Genomic DNA, 22,035 nt, shown 5'->3' with positions numbered 1-22,035 from the left:
TCAGCACTGTATTATTCTGTGATCATCATATTTAATCAGAACAAATAGTTAATTAGTTCGGGACAGGGCCAGTTATAGAATTTACAGTGCAGAAGGAGGCCATTTGGCCCATCGAATCTGCACCGGCTCCTGGAAAGAGCACCCCACCCAAGGTTAACACCTCCACCCCATCCCCACAACCCAGCAACTCCACCCAACACGAAGGGCAATTTTGGACACTATGGGCAATTTATCATGGCCAATCCACCTAACCTGCACATCTTTGGACTGTGGGAGGAAACCGGAGCACCGGGAGGAAACCCACGCACACACGGGGAGGATGTGCAGACTCCGCACAGACAGTGACCCAAGCCGGAATCGAACCTGGGACCCTGGAGCTGTGAAGCAATTGTGCTATTCACAATGCTACCGTGCTGCCCTTTTGTCAGTAATTTAGGGAAAAATGTTTAAACTATACTTTAATTAGGTGGTGGCATAGTGGTATTGTCAGAAGACTAATAATCCAGTGACTCAGGGTAATGCTCTGGGGATGTGGGCTTGAAACCCACCATGGCAAATGCTGGAATTTTATATTCAGTGTGTATGATCTACAAGATACACTGCAGGAATTCACAATATTCAATAGACAGCACCTTCCAAACCCACAACCACCACCATCTAGAAGGACAAGTGCAGCAGACACATGGGACCATCACCACCTGGAAGTTCCCCTCCAAGCCACTCACCATCCCGACTTGGAAATAAAGCACCTTTCCTTCACTGTCACTGGGTCAAAATCCTGGAACTCCTCGTCTAACAGCACTCTGGGTGCACCTGCACCATATGGACTGCAATGGTTCAAAGTGGCAGCTCACCACCCAGTTCTCAAGGACAATTAAGTATGGTCAAGTAATGCTGACCTAGCCAGTGACATCCACAGCCAGTAACATCCACATCACACGAATGAATTTTTAAAATTATAAGGAGGCTAACTGAATTCAGTGAGGGAACTTTAGCAGAGTCATTAATATTTTGAGTGAAGTTTACCATGTTCCTTCTCGCCAGTATTATGTTCTTTCTTACCAGAGCTAAACTCAACAGACTGAATATGTAATGTTGTACTCAACAGGTTTATTTGCTGCAAAATGCTTGCATTAACAAGCAGCACAACAATGTTGTGCATATCTGAATTGCAGAGATCCATGTCAAATAGGTGGATTTAAAAAGCTATTGTCATAATGTGTTACCTTACCTAAGGTCCAGGTGTTTAATATGAGTCATTCGGCCCACTGTTTCCAGTGCCAATGTCTGTAAACGGTTTCCAGCCATGCTGAGCTTATCCACGGCTAATAAAACTTCGCACACTGTTGGGATCACTTTAAAGTCATTGAAGGACAAGCCAAGATGGGTCAGCTGTTGCACATTTCCCAATTCTGAAGGCAAGGCCTGGAGACAATTCCCATCCAGAATGAAGGTCTGAAGACTTAAAATGAAAGGAAATCATAATAAATCCTGTGTATAAAATAATGCCTTCATTCTTGTTTGTACATATTCTATGCTCACTTCCAACCAAAAAAAATTACATGGCTTTTTGGCCATAAAAGGAATCATGGACATGACAAAAATTTATAGATTCTGTATTTGTATCTTTAAAATATTTTAAAGGTGAAGGAGGACACTATAATCATATAGGTAATCAATTAATGAAATACGATAATGAAAGGGTTTCATAGAGTAAACATAAACATAACATTTCCAATTTGTGAGGGTGTCCAAAAACTAGAGGTCAGCGTTGTAAGAGAGTTGCTAATAAATCAGATTGGATTTAGGATTATTGTCACGTGTACCGTGGTACAGTGAAAAATTGTTCTGCGTACAGTCCAGACAGATCGTTCCATACATGAAAACATAGGAAATCCAGCAAGGAACGAAGGAGAAACCAGTGGTAACAACGTGGAATGTGCTACCTTAAGAAGCAGTTGAGCCAAATAGCACAGATGTAATTAAGGGGGTTAGATAAGCACATGAGGCAGAAAAGAATATAAGGGCAAGGTTAGAGGAAGGGGATTGAGAGGAGGTATGTGTGGAGAAGAAAATGTTGGAATAGACAAGTTGGACTGAATAGCCTGTTTGTATGTTGTAGACTCTGTTCAACTTAGTAATCTAGAGAAAAAAAAATGAAAAGGCTAAATATCATTAATAGCATTCCTGCAGGACATCCTCAATCCATTAGGGTTTGCACAATTATAGAGAAAATTGGTCAAATAATATCTAAACCACTAGGTCGAGTTTAAATTAGAACATATTTTTATACAATGCTTTGCTTTAGGTTCTATGAGCATCAAAGAAGAAAAAAATATAAAAAGTGATTTATTAAAAAGTAAAACAGGTCATTTGGACAGTTGGATGTAAACGTATATGGAATGAAATGGAATCTGTGAAAACACTGCATATATTTTGCAAATTTGGGAAGACATTGAGAAATAAACTGAACTACATCCGCCAGCTAAATGGAGATGACAACTATTGTATAGAACAACTTCTATATATTTTTGTTTGTCTACCATATTATAATATTTACTTTTGTAGGTTTCCGATCTCCTCAGGGATGTTTTGAATCCGGTTGCAGGAAAGGTTGACTTCAGTAAGAGTTGAGATTTCACATAAAGATGCTGGAAATGTTGTCAGTTTATTATTTGACAGGTTCAGACTTTTCAGCTGAGTAAACCTACATTTAGAAAAAGTTTAAAAACTCAAGTCACTAGAATTTTGGTTGAATTTCATTGAATAGACTTATTCATCTTAACTTACGCCGGCACATATTTCCTGTTTTGTAGCCCCCAATTCCTTCACCAGCTACCTCTTTATCGCCGTCCCTTAATTCCAATTGACTTTGTTGATTGCTCAAAGTAGAAAAATATAGATAATATGCAATTCAAAAGTGGGGAACAAGACTAGAAAACTATCGACGAGATACTAATAGGGAATTATTAATGAGCAGTCAGGACAAACCTACCAATAAAATAGCATCATGAACAGTTTGGCAGGAAATTCCCAGGTACTATCTCGCTAACCACATGCTTTATAAAGGAGGTGTTAATTCAATTAAGGTATTTCTGTTGATGCTGTATTATGGCTATTGGAAAAAAGTTATAATATTAGATGATAAGACAGTTATTATACTGGTTAAAGTCAGATAACTAAAGGATCTTATCAACAGAAATCCGTTTGAATGGGGCCTGGACATAACAGTGGGCTGAAATCATTACTGTTGATGACTGACTTAAATTCCCCAGTGGCATAAAAAATGCACACAGGAGTAAACAATTTAAATAAAACCAACAGTTTGTAGGCCAATTTAGACAAGGTTGCATTGCTTAGATAGAGTACAAAACAAAAAGTACCCCTTAATTAGGCCACTGCGAGCAAACTTTAAAACAAAATCATCCTCTGGATACGGCCGCACTGCAAAACTAAAACATATTGCTCACACGTAGTTGCCACTGAATCGGTCACGTTGGGCCATTTTGTTCAGTCCATATTTCATAGAATTTACAGTGCAGAAGGATGCCCCCACACGGATGCTTTTGATAGATCTGTACTTTGGTCAATATATCTTATGTGTCGCCATACAATATATTACTCGACAGAACTTAAAACTGAGCTTCATGCGTGAAGTAAATACAAGCTTTATTCAGTCACTTTTCGGATGTCTCTTGATCAAGTCAGTTTGCTTGCAAATACAAACTTTTTAAAAGTTTGTTTTGTCCAAGCAAATACAGGTGACCGAATTAAATTGTATACAAATTACAGTTCTTGATGATTTTTTCAAATTAAAATACACAATACAGAAGTTGAAAATAGACAAAATGGCAGCTTTAAGAGCAAAGCGCAGGAAATAGTTAAAGACAGGAAGTAAGATGATTCCGGAATAATTTGCTCAAAATCGGCACCTATTTTTAAGGTAATTGCTAATGTTCTGTCCCCTTTCTGTCTGTGATTGGGTCATAATAATTAGTTCATTTTATTCAATAGAAATGGCCGTCCATCAAATTTTTAGTATGGGGTGACTGTAACATCTCGTTCCCACCACACTTTATCAGTTCTCATGACCACTGAACGAGGAACTTTGCCCAGATTCACATACTAACGAATGTGTAACAAATGTGTCTGTCTGGAGTTTTAATCTGATCATTCTCCTGCTATTCAGCAGTTTTCACTGCCTGTATGTTTGAACTGTGACCTTAGTGAACTATTTTGGTCCTGAACCATTTTAATAAACCATTTTAATTTTGAACCATTTCTTCCTTTTAAACGTATTATATAATAAAACTAGATTTCTATCAGCTTTGTCCAAGTGAGTGGTTTATTGGGCCAGTTCAAAGGCCATTTAACAGTCAACCACATTGGTGTGGGACTGGGATCCCATTTCGGCTCGATCACTTACATATGCCATGTGTTTTTCCCCAAAAAGCCTCTGTGAAGCAGTTGGCTATTTATGACAATCTGACAGCTTTATGGGTTTGTTTAGTGGTACCAGCTTTATATTTCCCATTTTAAAAAAATACATTGACTTCAAACTTCAGTAGCATTAATTCAAACTCCTGGGCGGCACGGTGGTGCAGTGGTTAGCACTGCTACCTCACGGCACCAAGGACCCGGGTTTGATCCCGGCCCCGGATCACTGTCCGTGTGGAGTTTGCATATTCTCCCCATGTCTGCGTGGGTCTCTCACCCGCAAACCAAAAGGTGTGCAGGGTAAGTGGATTAGCCATGCTATGTTGCCCCTTAATTGGGGGGAAAAAATAATTGGGTACTCTAAATTTACAATAAAAAAAAATAATTCAAACTCCAACACAACCACAATGCTACCATAAGACTACTTGGTGTATTGTGTCCAATTTTAGATTTCATACAAGGCCTCTGAACACGGTCTTAGGCTGACCCAGCATCCTATATGACTAATGCCGAGCTTCTAACCACGTACAGCTTGCATTACCAAGGCCGTTTCCCTCCCTTCTTCTGCTGTAGCTCTCATCATGCTTCTGACTCCAGGCTCGACAATTCCAATTCTCTCCTGGCAAGTCTCCCATCTTTGATCCTTTATGAACTTGAGCTCATCAATTACTGCTGCCTGTATTCAAACCTGCCTCAGATTCCATTTATTGGTCACTCCTGTGCTCACTGGCCTACTACAATGACCTTTAGCCCACTAACCTGTCAAATTTGAAATATCTACCCTCGCGCTCAAATTCTTCCATGGCTACCTCTATCTCTGTAACCTCTTCCAGCTCTACATCATACGAGAACTTGGCATTCCAATTGTGACCGCTTATGCATCCCTAATTTCCTTGCCCTACATCATTAGTGATCGTGCCTTCAGCCAGTTGGCCATATGCTTTTGATTTCCCTCTCAAAACATCTGAGCCTCTCCTCCTTTAAAAACTTTTTTTAAACCAAGCATTTAGTCAACAATCAGAATGTCTGTTTCTTTGATGCGGTGTCAATTTCTTTGTCCAATAATGCTTTCATGAGGCACCATGGGATGTTTACTACATTAAAAGCAATAGATATCAGGGGCGTCATTCTCCGACACCTCAGCGGGTCGGAGAATGGCTGTTGGCCGCCGTGAATCCCGCCCCCGCCGGTTGCCGAAGTCTCCGAAGGGAGAAAAGTCGGCGGGGCGTTAATGGCGCCGCAGACGTCGGAGAATGGCACGGGTGGGCGCAAGGCAGCCGATTTTGGGCTATTCTCCCGTCCGGATGGGCCGAAGTCCCGTCGATGTGATGACGGGTCACGTCGACGTAAATCAAACCTCCTTTTAATCGGCGTCAACCTGTGCTCCAGGTTCACGCCGACCAGCGTGGAGGTGGGTGACGGCCTGGGGGGTTGGCCGCTGGGCAGGCGATGGCGTGGCCGCAGTCTGAATGTGTGGGGAGAGGTGTGTCTAGGGTTGTGTGTGTGTGTGTGCGGCAGGGGGGGGTGGTTAGAGTGGGCTGGGCTCCGGGGGACTGCCGGGAGGGGGGTCAGTGCCGGGAAGGGGGATGGGGGGTCCGTGCCGGGGAGGAGGATGGGGGGCCCGTGCCGGGGAGGATGGGGGGCCCGTGCCGGGGAGGAGGATGGGGTCCGTGCCGGGGAGGGGGATTGGGGGGGGGGGGGGGGGGGCCGTGCCGGGAGGAGGATGGGATCCGTGCCGGGGAGGAGGATGGGGTCCGTGCCGGGGAGGAGGATGGGGTCCGTGCCGGGGAGGAGGATGGGGTCCGTGCCGGGGAGGAGGATGGGGTCCGTGCCGGGGGGGGCCGTGCCGGGGAGGAGGATGGGGGGGGGCGCGTGCCGGGGAGGAGGATGGGGGGCCCGTGCCGGGGAGGAGGATGGGGGGCCTGTGCCGGGGAGGGGGGGGTGTGAGGGCAAGTGAGTTGGTCCACCTGGCCAGGTGCCAGCCTCCAACAGTTGGACCCATGCGGTCCATGCCACCTGGCTGGGGGGAGATGGGGATATGGGCAATGATGACATGTCGGCGTTCCTTCCCCCCCCCCCGGCTGTCATGTTTTCCGATCATCCAGCGATGTTGCCCTGGATGAGGAGGAGGAGGAGGAGGAGCGTGCCAGAGAGGCGGCGCTGGCTGCCGCAGAGGGGCAGGCAGCAGCCGCTCAGGCTGGAGGGACACCTGACCGACAGGACGAGGAGGGGGAGGACGACGTCGCGGACCCACGGCAACGGAGGCACCCGAGGGCGCCCCGTGTGTACCGGCCCCGGCAGTCATACCAGGACCTCACGGACCGGGAATGCAGGAGGAGACTCCGGATGAGGCGGGAAACCGTGGCACACATCTGCCACCTGCTGGCACACCGGTCACTGCGTGGCACTGGCGGGGGACACCCTATCCCCGTGTCCGTCAAGGTTACGGTGGCCCTGAACTTTTATGCAACGGGGTCATTCCAGGCACCGAGTGGGGACCTGTCCAGCATATCGCAGACATCAGTGCATCCAGGCAGTGACAGACGCCCTATATGCCATGGCGCACCGCTACATCCGCTTCCCTGTGGACCGGGCCAGCCAAGATGCCCGGGCCATGGGCTTCTCTGCCGTGGCTGGGTTCCCCATGGTCCAGGGCGCGATTGATGGGATGCACGTCGCCGTGCGGCCACCTGCAGATAACAGGGCCGTGTTCACCAATAGGAAGGGGACCTATTCGATGAACATACAGGTGGTCTGCGACCACCGCATGATGGTCCTGCACGTCTGCGCCCGTTACCCAGGCAGTGTACACGACTCATACGTGTTGTCGCGGTCATCCAGCACCGGCATGTACGAGGGATGCCATCCCCGGCTGAGGGGCTGGTTGCTGGGCGACAGGGGCTACTCATTGCGATCGTGGCTGATGACACCTATACGGAGGCCACGCAATGAGGCAGAGAACCGCTACAATGATGCCCATGTAGCGACAAGGGGAGTGATAAGAGAGGTGTTTTGGCGTGCTGAAGATGCGTTTCAGGTGCCTGGACCTCTCTGGGGGCGCCCTCCAGTATCGGTCAGATAGGGTCGGCCGCATCATTGTGGTGTGCTGCGTCCTGCACAACATAGCCCAGCAGAGGGGCGATGTGCCGCAGGCAGAGGAGGGCGTAGTGGAGGAGCAGCAGGAAGAGGCGCAGTCCTCCCCAGATGAGGGGGATGGGGGCAATGGTCAGGGCAGACGGGCTAGACACAGGCGAGTGGCTGTCCACCGTTACCGGCTGGCCCAGCGGGCACAGGACAGGCTGATAGCCGCCCGCTTCACTGACTAGATGGGCGTGGGAATCGGGTAGTACGGCCACAGACCCCACACCATGGCAACAGCCGACCACCCACACCCCCCACCCATCCACCCACCCAGCACCCTCACCCCCCTCCCCACCCACATGCACACCACCCCCCCCATTGCCGATCCACCTGCGGCACAACAGCCGGGCTCTCACAGTTGCGGGTGGACGCGTGTCTATTGCAGGCCATGGAGGATGATGACAACCTCGCCCTGCGATGAGCTCCTGGCTCCACATCGTTGGACTATGTCTGACCCATGGCCACAGTACCACCATCCACCCGGACCATCCCTGCATGCGGCTGTGACACTGCAGCGCACGGTCCCGTCCTCTGCCCGGGGGATGTTGATGGCGGCCCAGGGGGAAGGGGCAGACTCACCTGGGGCTGAGGTAAGACCACCCCTCACACACACACACACACTTCCGTTCAACGTACATGACACCCCCGCACGCAGAGCACAAAGGCAGCTTCTGTAGGTGTAACATTGACTTTAATAACCAAAGGAGTTCATGCACGTGCCCTAGCCCCTAAAACTCATCTGTGCCCTGCACCCGTGCCAACTTACTCAGTGTCTAATTGTTTGGCCTTACGGGCCCTTTGACTACGTCTACGTGGTTCCCCAGACGGTACAGCAGAACTGGAGGTGGACTCCTGTGATTACTGCCCTCTGACACGGGATCCCTTTGGCGGCCGTTTCCTGGGGCGTCCTGGCCTATATGGGCCAGGCTGCGGCCCGGGCGACTGGGATGGCGAGCTGCCAGCCTGTCCTGCCCGTTGCCCACCCGATGCACCTGGGACCGAAGGGGGGGGGGGTGTCCGAGGTGTCACGGTGTTCTGGGACCTCCCCGACAGGGGGACCCAGGACGGATCACAGTACCTCCTCCTCCCTCGAGGTGCCCGGTGGCCCCCAGGCCTCTACATGGGTGGGGGATGCGAACGGACTGGCCATCCGACGCCCCCCGACATCTGGCGCTGCCAGTCCTGGAGGCCCGTGCTGGTATCGACAGGGGTCTGCAGATTTGCTGCCATGGAGCCCAGGGGATTGGCAAACCCTGTCTGTGACTGCGCGACGCCGGCTCGCACATGGCCAATGGCGCCGATGCCCTCAGCGATGGCCTGCAGAGACTGGGCCATGGCCTGCAGAGACTGGGCCATGGCCTGCTGAGACTGGGCCATGGCCTGCTGAGACTGGGCCATGGCCTGCTGAGACTGGGCCATGGCCTGCAGAGACTGGGCCATGGCGTTGAGCGCCTCTGCCATCTGGCGCTGGCACTGGCTCATGGCCTCCTGTGAGAGGGCAGCCATGTCCTGGGCCACAGACGCCGCCTGCACGGAAAGCCCCAGGCCTCGCAAACCGTTCCCCATGTCTTACACCGTCGCACCCATTGCCTCCACCGCAGACGCCACCCGTGCGGTGTCGGCCTGGGTGGCACGTATGACCGGCACCACTCCCAGCTCCTGGACGCGAGTGGACTCCTCCACCTGCGACTGCAGCCGCCGCAAGCTGGCCGTCACCCTCTTCGCTCGTCTCCGAGTCGGTGGTTGCATCGGACCTATGGGTGGGTGTGGTAACTCCAGGAACCCGGGATCCATCTGGGCGGCAGATGTTCGCTTGGGCTGGGCTGCCCTCCGACCGCCCGGCCCCTCTGCTGCTCCTACCTCCACCTGCTGTACCGGGACAGCTGTGTTGTGCGCACCAGTGAGTGTACCAGACGCCTCATCACTAAAGTGCCCAACCGAGGTGAGTGTTTCTGCGATGGTGGAGGGTGTTGGTGACAGCAGTGGCGTTGTGTCGTGCTCTTCGTCCCACTCTGAGTCCATGGCACTTTGGGGTGGGGGTTCGTCTTCACCCATCCACTCTGTGTATTTCGCCTTCCTGGGTAGTGCTGTCCCGGGTAGGGGTGTCCTGGGTAGTGGTGTCCTGGGTCGGCTGTGATGGGGGCCTGTGGCTGCCCCTCTCATCGCTGGGTGGCACACGCCTGCGTCGTCGCACCCGCACGTGACGGGGGCGTCGTCTCCCTGTTGCTCCAGGTCTCTCCGTCTCACGTGGTCTCCAAGGGACATCCTGCGGGCGTCGCATGCCGGAGGGTACGGGTCTCTCCGTCTCCCGTGGTATGCGAGGGGCATCCTGCGGGCGTCGCATGCCGGAGGGTCCGGGTCTCTCCGTCTCCCGTGGTGTGCGAGGGGCATCCTGCGGGCGTCGCATGCCGGAGGGTCCGGGTCTCTCCGTTTCCCGTGGTGTGCGAGGGGCATCCTGCGGGCGTCGCATGCCGGAGGGTCCGGGTCTCTCCGTCTCCCGTGGCCTCCGAGGGGCATCCTGCAGGCGGTCTGCATCTGCGGGGATGGGTGCCTCGACGTTTGCTCCTGCGATACACAATGAAGCATGCATGGTTAGACACGCAGGCAGTGATCAGGTGATATGGGGGAGGGGGATATAGGGGAGGGGGGATATGGGGACAGGCTGTCGGTGGCTCACTTGCCCCCGACCTCTGCATCAGCAACCTCCCAGTCCTCAGGTCCGCCAGCCAGTTCCAAGGCCCTTTCCTCGTGTTCGGTCAGTGGCCTCTCATCAGCGGGGCCTCCTCCAGTCCTCACATGCTCCCTGGTGTTGTGTGCGCGTTTCTCCTGTGGCCGGAGTGGGGGGGGGGGGGGGGGGCAGGGGTAAAAGGCAACAGTGTTAGACAGGTATATGAATGCATGCCATCGGTTGCGCGTGTATTGCAGAGGTTAAGGTTAGGGCTGGATTCACTTGGGGTTATGGGGGATATGGGGAGGGGGGATATGGGGGAGGGGGGATATGGGGGAGGGGGGGATATGGGGGAGGGGGGGATATGGGGGAGGGGGGGATATGGGGGAGGGGGGGATATGGGGGAGGGGGGGATATGGGGGAGGGGGGGGATATGGGGGAGGGGGGATATGGGGGAGGGGGGATATGGGGGAGGGGGGATATGGGGGAGGGGGGGATATGGGGGAGGGGGGGATATGGGGGAGGGGGGATATGGGGGAGGGGGGGGATATGGATATCGGGCAGGGGGGGTGGGTAGGCTCACCCTGCCTGCTCTGACGAGGTCGTTCACCTTCTTGTGGCAATGGGTGCCTGTCTGTGGTGTCAGGGCCACAGCGGTGACAGCCTCTGCCACCTCCCTCCACAGACGCCGGCTGTGGCGTGGGGCAACTCTACGGCTGTGCCCGGGATACAGGGCCTCCCTCCCCTGCTCCACTGCGTCCAGGAGCGCCTCCCATCCCGTGACTGGAACTCGGGGCTGAGCGGCGGCCGGTCATCCGGTCGGGTGTTCCGGTCGGGTGGGGGGGGGAGCAGCGCGTCCTTATGAGCCGTCACGCCGTGCGGCGTGTATGACGCTGCACGGCATGAACCACGTGAGCAAGCGCGGATCCCGTCACGTCGCTGCTAGCCCATTTCGGGCCGGAGACTTCGCGACGATTTTTGCGGCGTGACGCAGGTCGGATTTGCGCCGTTTTTTGCGCCGATCGGCGGACTTTGCGCCGATAACGGAGAATTTCGCCCCAGGATTTGGAATTCCCAAACTCCATTCTCCATTGAGGTGAAGTGCAGATTTCATAACAAACGGACAACTAATCTTCTGAAACGATGCCTCCTTTTTCCAGATTCTCCCACAAGGTTATGTATCCTTTCAGTAGCTAATATGTTTTTCTAAAATTTAGAGTACCCAATTCTTTTTTTTCCCCCCCATGTCCCTCCTTTTGTTTACACTCACGATAGACCCTGGCCATTGCGCCAAGGAGCTCGGATAAGTGTAGGGGCAGTGTAAGGGGGTGGGGGGGGGGGGGTGAACGATTTGGACTTCACCTCGTTGATTGCTCGCAGGCGGGTTCTGTTGGGGTGGAGGTCAGTTTCTCTGCTCTGCGCCTCAGTGTGGCTGGGGGAATTGATGGAGTTCCTGTATCTTGAGCTGGTTAAGTTCACCTCGAGGGGGCTATTGAGGGGTTCTAAAACGATGGAGTCTGTTTATTGATCACTTTAAAGAGTTGGTCACCATCAGCTGCTGGGGGGGGGGGGGGGAAGAGAGGAGTTTTGGAAGGGAGCTATTTTTCGAGTCATATGTGTATTAGATGGTAGTGTGGAGGGGGTTCTCCTGCAAATCAAATAAAGATATTTTCCAAACAAAATCCTGGTTCTCTACCCCTCATGCCTAAGTGCCATACCAATTTTATTAAAGAGCTTTCTGAACAGCTTTTCTCCCGTTTCTACACCAAGCAGCTTCTCACCTTCAGTAATTTTAACCTATATTTAAATTCATTATATACTCATCAGAGTTCTGATACAGCATCAATGAACACACGACGAGGGTGGACGTAACAAGGCTTTAATACACTAAACTGAAAGCCTCCTGGCCTCTGATCCCAAACTGGATCAGAGGCGGAGACCAACCACCTCTATACATGAGCCCGAGGGGAGGAGCCACAGGCAGAGCCAGCCGGGACAAGCCCAGACATGTAACAATACAATACAATACAGTGGTTTACCACATTCACCCCCAGTTAAAAAAGAGAGTCCAGCGGGGGTGAAGTAGGCTTCAAGATCAAGTCTGTCGGGGGCCTTACATAGATGACCTTCCGCCGTGGTGTCCCGGCTGTGGTGTGGGCATCGGTGTCGGGACCTGCGCGTCCGGGAGCGTGTTGTCCTCTTCTTCACCCAGTTGTTGAGTCAGTGGAGGGGGGGGCGGGGCGGTGTATGAGCGGGGGTGGTGGTGATGGTCGCCGGTAGGCCTGCGGCTGCCAGTTCTGGAGGTAGGTGGGTAGAGGTGGGGGAAGACGGTGTACGGTCAGGGGTGGTGGTGATGGTCGCTGGGGAACCTGCAGGTGCCAAATCCCAAAGGGAGACTGTGTCCTGTCGCCCGTCCTGATGTGCCACGTAGGCATATTATGGATTGGCATGGAGGAGCAGGACCTTCCCGACGAGGGGATCTGATTTATGGCTCCTCGCATGCTTCCGGTGGAGGACGGGCCCTGGGACTGTCAGCCAGGACGGGAGCGAGACCTCGGAGGTGGCCTTCCTGGGGAAGGCAAACATACGCTTGTGAGGAGTCTCGTTGGTGGCAGTGCACAGGAGTGACCGGATGGAGTGGGATGCATCTGAGAGTTTGAAGTTAGTGTACTCTACGCCTTGTACAGTAAGGGTCGCGATACAGTACCCCCGGATTTCTACTGCATGTGATCCGGAAGCAAGGGAGATTTTCTGGGTCGCGGGCAAGATTGGGAGGGAGCAGCGCCTTACCATATCTGGGTGTATGAAGCTGTCTGTGCTCCCGGAGTCGAAAAGGCAGGCCGTCTCGTGCCCGTTGATCCGGACAGTCATCATCGATTTTATGAGGTGATGAGGCCGGGACTGGTCGATGGAGGCGAGCTTCGGAAGGTGATGGGTAGGCCGGTCGTAGATAGCGGCGGCCAGCGTACGATCGGGTGAGCGTGGCTCCCTGGAGGCAGGAGTGGTCCCAAGATGGCGGCCCCCATGGGTCACACTTGGCAGGTGGCAGCGGGGATGGCGTTAAAGATGGCGGCCCCCATGGGTCGTCGTGGCGGGTGAAGTACAAAATGGCGCTAAAGATGGTGGCCCCCATGGCAGCCGAAATAGAATATGTCGGGGCCCACAGGTCGCACATGGCGGATGGCGCGGCAGCTGGTGGTGGCCCCGACAGGCAGCAGGCAGCGCTGCTGGGCCTAGAAGCTTTAGGGAGTGATCAGGCCTGGCAGGCTTTCGCAAAGTGGCCCTTCCTCCCACACCCGTTGCAAGTCACGTTCCGTGCAGGGCAGTGTTGTCGGGGATGATTACCCTGGCCGCAAAAGTAGCACTTTGGGCTTCCGGCGTTGGCGGGCTGCTGCGCGGCACAGGCTTGCACCGCACCCGGGTCGGATGATGGCGCCGTCCACGAGGATGCCGCGCAGTTGGAGGTGTAGGCCTCCATGTTCTGGTAGGCCACCTCCAGTGAGTTTGAGAGGTGCACTGTCTCTGGGAGGCCGAGTGTATCCCCTCCTAGCAATCGCTGGCGGATGTAGCTCTATTTCATGCCCGCGACACAAGCGTCCCTGATCAACAGCTCTGCGTGTTGGATAGCCGATACCGCATGACAGTCACAGCTCCAGTAGAGTACCCGCAAGGCAAGCAGGAATTCTGCTAGTGACTCACCAGGCCGTTGTCGTCTCGTGGCAAGAAGGTACCTCGCGTACATCGCGTTCACAAACTTAACATAGTGTCCCTTCAGCAGCATTATCGCCTCCGTATACGAGGGGGTGTCCCTGATGAGAAGAAAGACTTGCGGCTCACCCGTGCGTGGAGGATCTGCTTCTTTTGGACGTCGGTGAAGTCTTCGGTGAAGGATCCGAGAAACGCTTCGAAGCAGCTTAGCCAGTGCTCGAAAGTTGCAGTGGCGTCGGCTGCCTGTGGGTCCAGCTCCAGGCGATCAGGCTTGAGTGATGAATTCATATTAGATGTTTAGTGTATTAAATTGATATGCCATCAATAAACACACGATGAGTGGTGAACGTAACTGAGGCTTTAATACACTAAACAGAAAGCCTCCTGGCCTCTGATCCCGAACTGGATCAGAGGCGGAGACCAACCACCTCTATACATGAGCCCGAGGGGAGGAGCCACAGGCGGAGCCAGCAGGGACAAGCCCAGGCATGTAACAATACAATACAATACAGTGGCTTACCACAAGTTCATTGTCCTGGACCTCCGTTGACGGCGGGCGGGAGGCAGCTGCAACTGGAGGGCTCCCGTTCGGGAATAGGAATTTTGGGCTTTTAAAGCTCCGGTCCCGGGGGCAACGGAGGCTGAAAAGACTGTAAGAAGGCACAGGGAGGAGAAATGTCCAAGTTTGGGAGAAAAACGGCCATGAAAAAGGGAGTTAACGGAAGTCCGCCGGGGAGTGGAAAAGTCAGCACAGGACTGCAAGGAAAGCGGAGGCTGGAGCATCAGGAGAGGCCGCATCGCTCACAGCAGAATAAATGACCACGGTGATGGCTGTGGAACTTGAAAAACAGTTCACAAAACACATGGAAGCGATGAAGAAGGAGATGGGGGTGGTACTGAAATTGCTGGTGGAGGAGGCGATTGCCCCGGTGAGGGCAGCGGTGCGGGAGCAAGGTGAGACACTGAAGGAAGTGGAAGAGGCATTATTGCAGCACTGTGGTCAACTCACCTCAATGGGGAAGGAGTTGCGGAGGGTGATAGAGACCAACAAGGGTCTGTGAGCCATAATGGAAGACCTGGAGAACAGATCCAGGTGACAGAATCTGAGGATTGTGGGTTTGCCCGAAGGGGTAGAAGGCCCGAGGCCGACGGAGTATTTTGCCACGATGTTGGCGAAGCTATTGGGGGAGGGGGACGATCCCTCCCGATATGAACTGGATCGGGCTCATCGGTCGTGGAGGCCTATACCAAAGGCGAGTGAGCCGCCAAGCGTAGTAACTCTTAATTTCCATAGGTATAGCGTGAAGGAGAAAGTCCTGTGCTGGGCAAAGCAGAAGCGTTTGGTGCAGTGGGCTGGAGCTGGAATACGCATATACCAGGACTTTACGGTGGAGCTGGCGAGGAGGCGGGCTGCCTGTAGCCGGGTGAAGAAGGCACCGTACATCAGTACGGTGCAGTGCGGCATAGTACATACAGCTAAGTTGAGGGTGACCTACAAATCCAAGGACTTTTATTTGGGACGGCGGAAGCAGTGGAGGAGTTTGCGAAGGCAGAAGGACTGTGGCCAGAATTGAGAAATGGCCGCGTACCGATGTAGCCTCATGTAACTTTATTTTTTCACTGCGTGTTGGTGTATGTACTAAATGAGTCGACGCTGTATATATTTGGACAAGGGAAGAGATGGGATTTTCATTTGCAATGATGGTTCTTTGGGGCTTGGGTGTGTATGCGGGGATTGTGTGCTAAAGGGGATTTCTTGGTTTTCCTGGGCAAGGAGGAAGGAGACCCGGGCGGGGGCCTCCACGCTGGCCGGTTTAAGCCGGCCAGTGAACAGGAGTGGGTGGGGGGAGGGGCTGTGGCCATCGGAGCCTGGTAGAACAGGTTTCGGTGAATCTAGCCGGGGTGAAAAGTTGGGGGGGGAGGAGTTTACAAGAGGAAGTGGAGGGGAGGAGTCTTGGGGGGGGGTCTACAATTCATGGGTGTCATTCACGGTACTCTTTCGGGGATTGGATGGCATTGAATATGGGGGGGGGGTGGTGGACTGTATATGTCAATGGTGACCATAGGCGATTCCTGATTCCTTTTTCTTTTTTACTTTTTTTTCCCACCCTGGGAGAGTTTGTTTTATTTGATGCTTATATTGTCAGATGGGTCGTTATTTGGGGTGGTGGGAGGATGGGATCGTTGTTGTTGATAAGGGGATTGACATTGTATTCGTTACCGTTTACTGTTTGTTGCTGGGGTGTAAATTCTGAAGAAAATGTGAAAATGAAGAATAAAAATATTTATATAAAAAAAAGAGTTCATTGTCCTCCTAGCCACCGTCACTCTATACCATATTCACAGCCACCCACTGGACCATGCCATCTTTCGTGGTTTCACTACCCCCAAAGTATAACTCACAAATAAACCCAATGCTGAGGACTTCCTTGTATCGGTCTCGACCCACATCTCACTTCCCCTTCCGAATCCCACTTCCTTCTGTGCCCACCCCAGGAAAAAGGTTCTTCCGCATTCACTTAGAGAGCACTTTCAAATTCCCAACTCTCTTGTCAAAGTGTCAGAAGTTAAGTTTGTTAAGCAGCTTGTTGATGAAAGCATTAATGTTCAAGTTGAAGCTGGCACATGCCATTGTTAATGTAATCAGCAACTTTAATCTCATGTTTTATTTAAAAATAGATAAAGGAAAAATAATCTCAAACTACACAAAATAATAATTCGGTCAAATATTTGTACAACGTAATATTGGTGATCCTGTGACAACAGATTGTGCAGCTGTGTTGACCAAAATGATTGGGTAGGGCATGTAGCTGTAAATGTATAAGGATTAAAGATTTCCAATAAGGAGGAGGCCATTTGGCCCATTGTGTCTGCACCCACCTTCTGAAAGAGCATTCTGTCTAGGCCCACTGCCCTATCCCTGTAACCCCGCGCATGAGTCATGGCCAATCCACCTAACCTGCACATCTTTGGAAAGTGGAGCACCCGGAGGAAACCCACAGACACAGGGAGAGAGTGCAAACTCCGCATACAGTAACCAAAGGTCACAATCGAACCCAGGTTCTTGGCACTGTGATGCAGCAGTGCTAACCACTGTTTCACTGTGCCGAAAGGATTTATCCTTCTGAGATCATAAAAATATTACTAGACCAATTGTTTAATATATTTTTGTATGACTATTCTTGTCTAGTTGCATTTTTGCTAATTGTAACCAGAATATTGGAAAGAATGTGACAATAATTCAAAAATGTGTAATTGACTATTAGAGCTTATTAATTGTAGATTATGTCAATGCAGTACTGTAGCCACCTGGGTTGGCCACTTCCCGACTTAAAATGGAGAACCGCAAAGACTGAAGGGAAATTCAGCCAACACAGGCAAAGACTAGCAAATACAGAAATCATGTGTATTGAAACCTGTAAGAAACCAGACAGCACTGAAACCAGCACCCGGTTGCGCTCGAACGCGAACCCCCTGACCCCAACCCCACCGGCCGTTAATGATTCACTTCCCCATAGTACCCAGAGCCCAGTAACAGGCAACACCACACCATCATGGGTGTGATAAGCTCATAACATGGTACTCCCTTTCCTACGTAGTCGAATCCCTCTTAGTGTTGGCGATACACTGCAGCATCGTGCAGACGATCCGCATGAGGAAATGGAGAAGGAGAGCCTACCGCGCTAGCACCCAGGTATACAGAATAAGATCCCCTATGTTCAGTTATCCCCAGGACCCTGAACCCCTCGATCTATAATAAAGGACATTAGTTTGCGTTCTTCTGTAAATAAAGAAATGGAAAGATTCTACAACCCTGTGTTTGACTGCCAAGCCAGGAAAAATGTAAATGCTGCTATTATTTTGTATTGTTTAGGAAGTTAATATGACTGAATGTTTAATGAGTGTAGTTTATTGAGGATAGTTAGAGGTACCGTTTTTTATTTTGTAATGCATGTCCCTGTTTTGACATAGCGCCACTTAGAAATTGTTAGTTAAAATTTTTCTTGCATAGTTATGGTCAGTGTAGAGGCCATAGAAGAGTGCTCGCCGGGTCAGGGAATGAAGACAACGCAGTTATGTGATCCTTCACGCTTCGTGTTAGGGATCACAAGGAGGGCTTGTAGCCACCTGGGTTGGCTACTTCCCGACTTAAAATGGAGAACCGCAAAGACTGAAGGGAAATTCAGCCAACAAAGGCAAAGACTAGCAAATACAGAAATCATGTGTATTGAAACCTGTAAGAAACCAGACAGCACTGAAACCAGCAGCCATCTACATAGTAATGAGCAATTCTAAGGCACAATTGCAACAGTTAAGGTGAATAAAGCCAAGGCAGACTGCGCCAGCAGGAGCCAAGACAAAGGAAGGCCAACGGACAGGTAGGGACCGCCCAGCGATCAGGGAACAACTCCAGTATTGGAGAAATCGATCCAAATGATCGGAACGCAGTCCAATCATTTGGAACCAGGTACGGGGCCCGCCCCGAAGGGCGGGAAGCCCCTGGGGATTATAAAGTAAAGCCCCCAAGTTCAAATCGTCCTTCTTGACAGGGTCACTCAGCAACGCGAAGCAACCCCGGAGAGTGAACTGTCCAGCGGCCGCCAACCAAGTAAGTCTCAAGTCAACGCTCGCTACGAGATAGGCGCTCTTGCTACCAGTCCATACCAGCTTTTGAATCCTGCAGACTCAGGACCTGAACGAAAGGCCATTTGTTCCCCTGACCTGGTGGGCCAATTCCGAAGCGAAGTATAGGCCTTTTAGTGGTAGGAATAGTCTAGAAAGTAGAGTTTATACACGAGTAGCAATTTACTGTGTATAATAAATGTGTTTTGATTTGAATCTTACTAATTGGTGTGTTGAGTTATTGATCATTACTTGAACTTGAACCTCATGGCGGTATCAGAAAGATACCTGGCGACTCTAGAGCAAAGGTTAAACAAACAGAGCAAATTACGAATTAAGAGCTAACCAAAAGTTAGCAACATATTACTGGCGACTCTGCCGGGACCCGACTTAGAAGTGGCTTAACCACTCCGGGAGAACCCAAAATATGAATTAGAAATCCAATTGGGAAGTGTTCAAGCAGTTCTGATCAATTCTCACAATTCGGAAGTGTGTTTAATGCATGCGTAACTAACAGGGTTATAAGGTAATACTGATAGATTTTTGTTGCGACAAAACTGTGGGGAGTTTGTATTTCGGAAAATAGCGAAAGCCATACCCGTAATTACAGCACCGCCTTAATACCCCTCATTCCAAATTTTAAGAGAAGTATTCAGAGAGGAAAGATGGCAACGCAGGCAATGCAACGCCTCATGAACCCCGAAGAATTCGTGGTCGCAGCGACCAGCAGTAGAGTCGGACAGTGTCCCGTTTGGGAAGAGGAAATCAGAAAGTACCTCAAAGGGAAAGGATGGCCCCTTTGGAGCGAATTCTGTGACAATGAGGAAACAGGACCCGGGAGTATAGGACATACTTGGTGGGAGAACCTGTCAGAAATTCATAAGAAAAGCTTGGGAAAAGCTCGCAAGCCGATGGCAATCATGTCCTGTTTGGCACAATTGCGAGGCACAGAGGAGGTCGCTCGGACGCTCCGTAAAGAGATAGAAGGAGTACATCGAATGAGTAAGGTCGATGTAAGTGAGGTTGAGAAAGAGAACCTAGAATTAAGAAGGAAGTTAGGAGCAAAGGACGGAGAGGTGGATGATGCCAAGGGGGCACACCAGTCTTGTCTGGCGCACCTAAGCGGCTTCCAGACACAGTACGAAAAGGCCTATCAGGACACGCAACGTGCAGTCCTGGTAAGAGAGGAAACAGAGAAACAGGTAGAGGCATTACAAAGGCAGTGTAGCGACCTGAAAGCAGCATTACGAGCACTCCATGCTACCACCACGGAGCACAGGCAGAGCTCATTAGATCACGCAAAATTCCGGAAGCAGATTGCAGAACTGCAGTCTTTGCTTTCAGTTCAGAATGGATTCCAGAACACCTTTGGATCCCAGTTAGATACAGAAGACGGCCCGGATTGGGAAGAATTAAATGAGACCACGCATAGATATGTTCAAGGAACATGTGCGCAAGGAAAGCCCCAGAAGAGAAAAGCGCCCCAACCCTCCACATCGCAGATAGTTCAGGCACCAATGAATCCAGTAACCACCCACCGCACAGTCACATCAGACGGAGATACAGAATTTCTTTATACGACCCCCTTAACCGTGACCCAATTACGGGACGCATGCGAGAAAATCACACCGTTCCTCCCCACCTCAGACCCCCATCACTTCTTTGCTAGAGTAAAGCAGCAGGCGACCATGTACGGCCTGGATGAGCGTGAGTTTTGACAGTTTTGAGTTTAGACCCTTCAGTCGTAGCAGCCCTTACCGACCCACAGAATGTAGGAGGAGGCACCCTTGCAGAAATGCACGCAGCGATCCTAGATGCAATCGGCTAAAACAGAGGTGACCCCGTAGAAGGCCTGAATAAGTGCGGGCAGAAAAAGACAGAGCACCCCACAGCGTTTGCTGGACAACGCGCCCATTTGTCCCAAGACGGTATGGCCAAATGGACCCGCACCCTTATCTCCCATGCCACAGAGGCAGGACAAAAAACCTGTACGAATTATGACCCCTCAGAGGAAGCCCACAATGAGAAATGGGTTTTAAAAAGATTGTCCCGCGCCTGGGAGCAGTCTGTACAAAACAAACCCGCAGTTAGGAAACCCGAGGAACAGCAGGCAGAAGCAGACATCCAAGTGTGAAAACGCAACAGAACCCCGCATGGGTGAACGAAGGCCCCCCACAAAAGCTCAGGAGTGTTACAACTATGGACAGTTAGGACACTTTGCACGATAATGCAATGCCCCACGAAAGCCACAGAGAGCCCAGCAGGCAGGCACTCTGAATAAGAATAGGACAGAGCCCATACATAGCGTGAGCACCAGTTCAGACCAGACGGACCTGAACGGAACGGACTGATGGTGTTCGGGCTCCCCCAGTTGGGTCTGCGACACCCTTTGGGATAGGTCCGGCCGACCAGTAGTTGCAGCAAAGATAAGGGGACAGCCCATTGAATTTCTCTGGGACTCAGGAGGGTCCCGCACCACAATCAATTCCTCAACCATATTCCAGAAAGACACGTGGCCCACTACACCACCATCACCCTCAGCGGCTTCACAGTCCACTCACAGCAGGGACACATCACAGCCCCTGTACCCATTCAAATCGGGTACAAGTATAGGCCTTTTAGTGATAGGAATAGTCTAGAAAGTAGAGTTTATGCATGAGTAGTGATTTACTGTGTATAATAAATGTGTTTTGATTTCAATCTTATTAATTGGTGTGTTGAGTTATTGATCAGTACTTGAACCTCGTGGCGGTATCATAAAAATACCTGGCGACTCTAGAGCAAAGGTTAAGCAAACAGAGCAAATTGCGAATTAAGAGCCAACCAAAAGTTAGCAACAGTACCTGACACTAAAATAACTGCTTTTCAACTCTGACCAAATGAACAGTTGAATGTGTCAATGCACTGTTGTAGAACTCACATCAGCCTTGCAACTCTTCCAGTGGATGTTATCTGGGCGGTGACTAAGTTAGAGAGAAGCCATAATATAGATTCAACCAGAAAATAAGATCCTCTTGGCTCCTCGCCAGGTTCAATCTCATCTCCCCCTTCCTACTCGAAACCAAGTTCACTTTTGTGAGAATTTCCTGATCAGTTATAAGCATCGCTTTGTTCTTGTAAAACCACTGAGATTTTCAACACAAACAGAAGTTATTTGGTACAATTCCAAACCACTTTCGCTGCTCTGCTCTCTCTCCTTAGCCTTGTACCTTACTTTTTTTTTTGCAGACTAACTATTCTTTCCAACGGTTTCTCCCTTGACCGTATTTATCTTGCTGACAGAAGTTGCATGTTCCAATTGTTTTGAATATAGAAATGTCTTAACCTCCTTCCGCAAACTCTTGATGTCAATTTTGAATTGAGCATCCCGTCACTAATGTCCCAATCAAAAGAAAGGCACATTCATCTCATCAAAGATCTTTAAAAGATAATATATATCCTCAGCCACGTACATTCCA

General features: G+C 51.0%; 1 protein-coding gene across 2 annotated transcripts in view; it reads right to left on the bottom strand.

Annotated features, from left to right (window-relative positions):
* phlpp2 (PH domain and leucine rich repeat protein phosphatase 2) overlaps positions 1–22,035 on the bottom strand; it is a 162,235-nt gene that overhangs the window by 53,971 nt on the left and 86,229 nt on the right. For both annotated transcript variants that reach the window (XM_072518092.1, XM_072518093.1), the window contains 2 exons: positions 2,561–2,707; positions 1,232–1,462 (listed from right to left, as the gene is read on the bottom strand). In XM_072518092.1, the coding sequence (XP_072374193.1) occupies positions 1,232–1,462; positions 2,561–2,707 (378 nt within the window). The remainder of the gene's footprint in view (positions 1–1,231; positions 1,463–2,560; positions 2,708–22,035) is intronic.

Source organism: Scyliorhinus torazame, chromosome 10 (genome assembly GCF_047496885.1).
Source record: "Scyliorhinus torazame isolate Kashiwa2021f chromosome 10, sScyTor2.1, whole genome shotgun sequence".
NCBI lineage: Eukaryota > Metazoa > Chordata > Chondrichthyes > Carcharhiniformes > Scyliorhinidae > Scyliorhinus > Scyliorhinus torazame.
The sequence above is the reverse complement of the archived record's forward strand: the minus strand, read 5'-3'. Positions and strand labels throughout refer to the sequence as shown.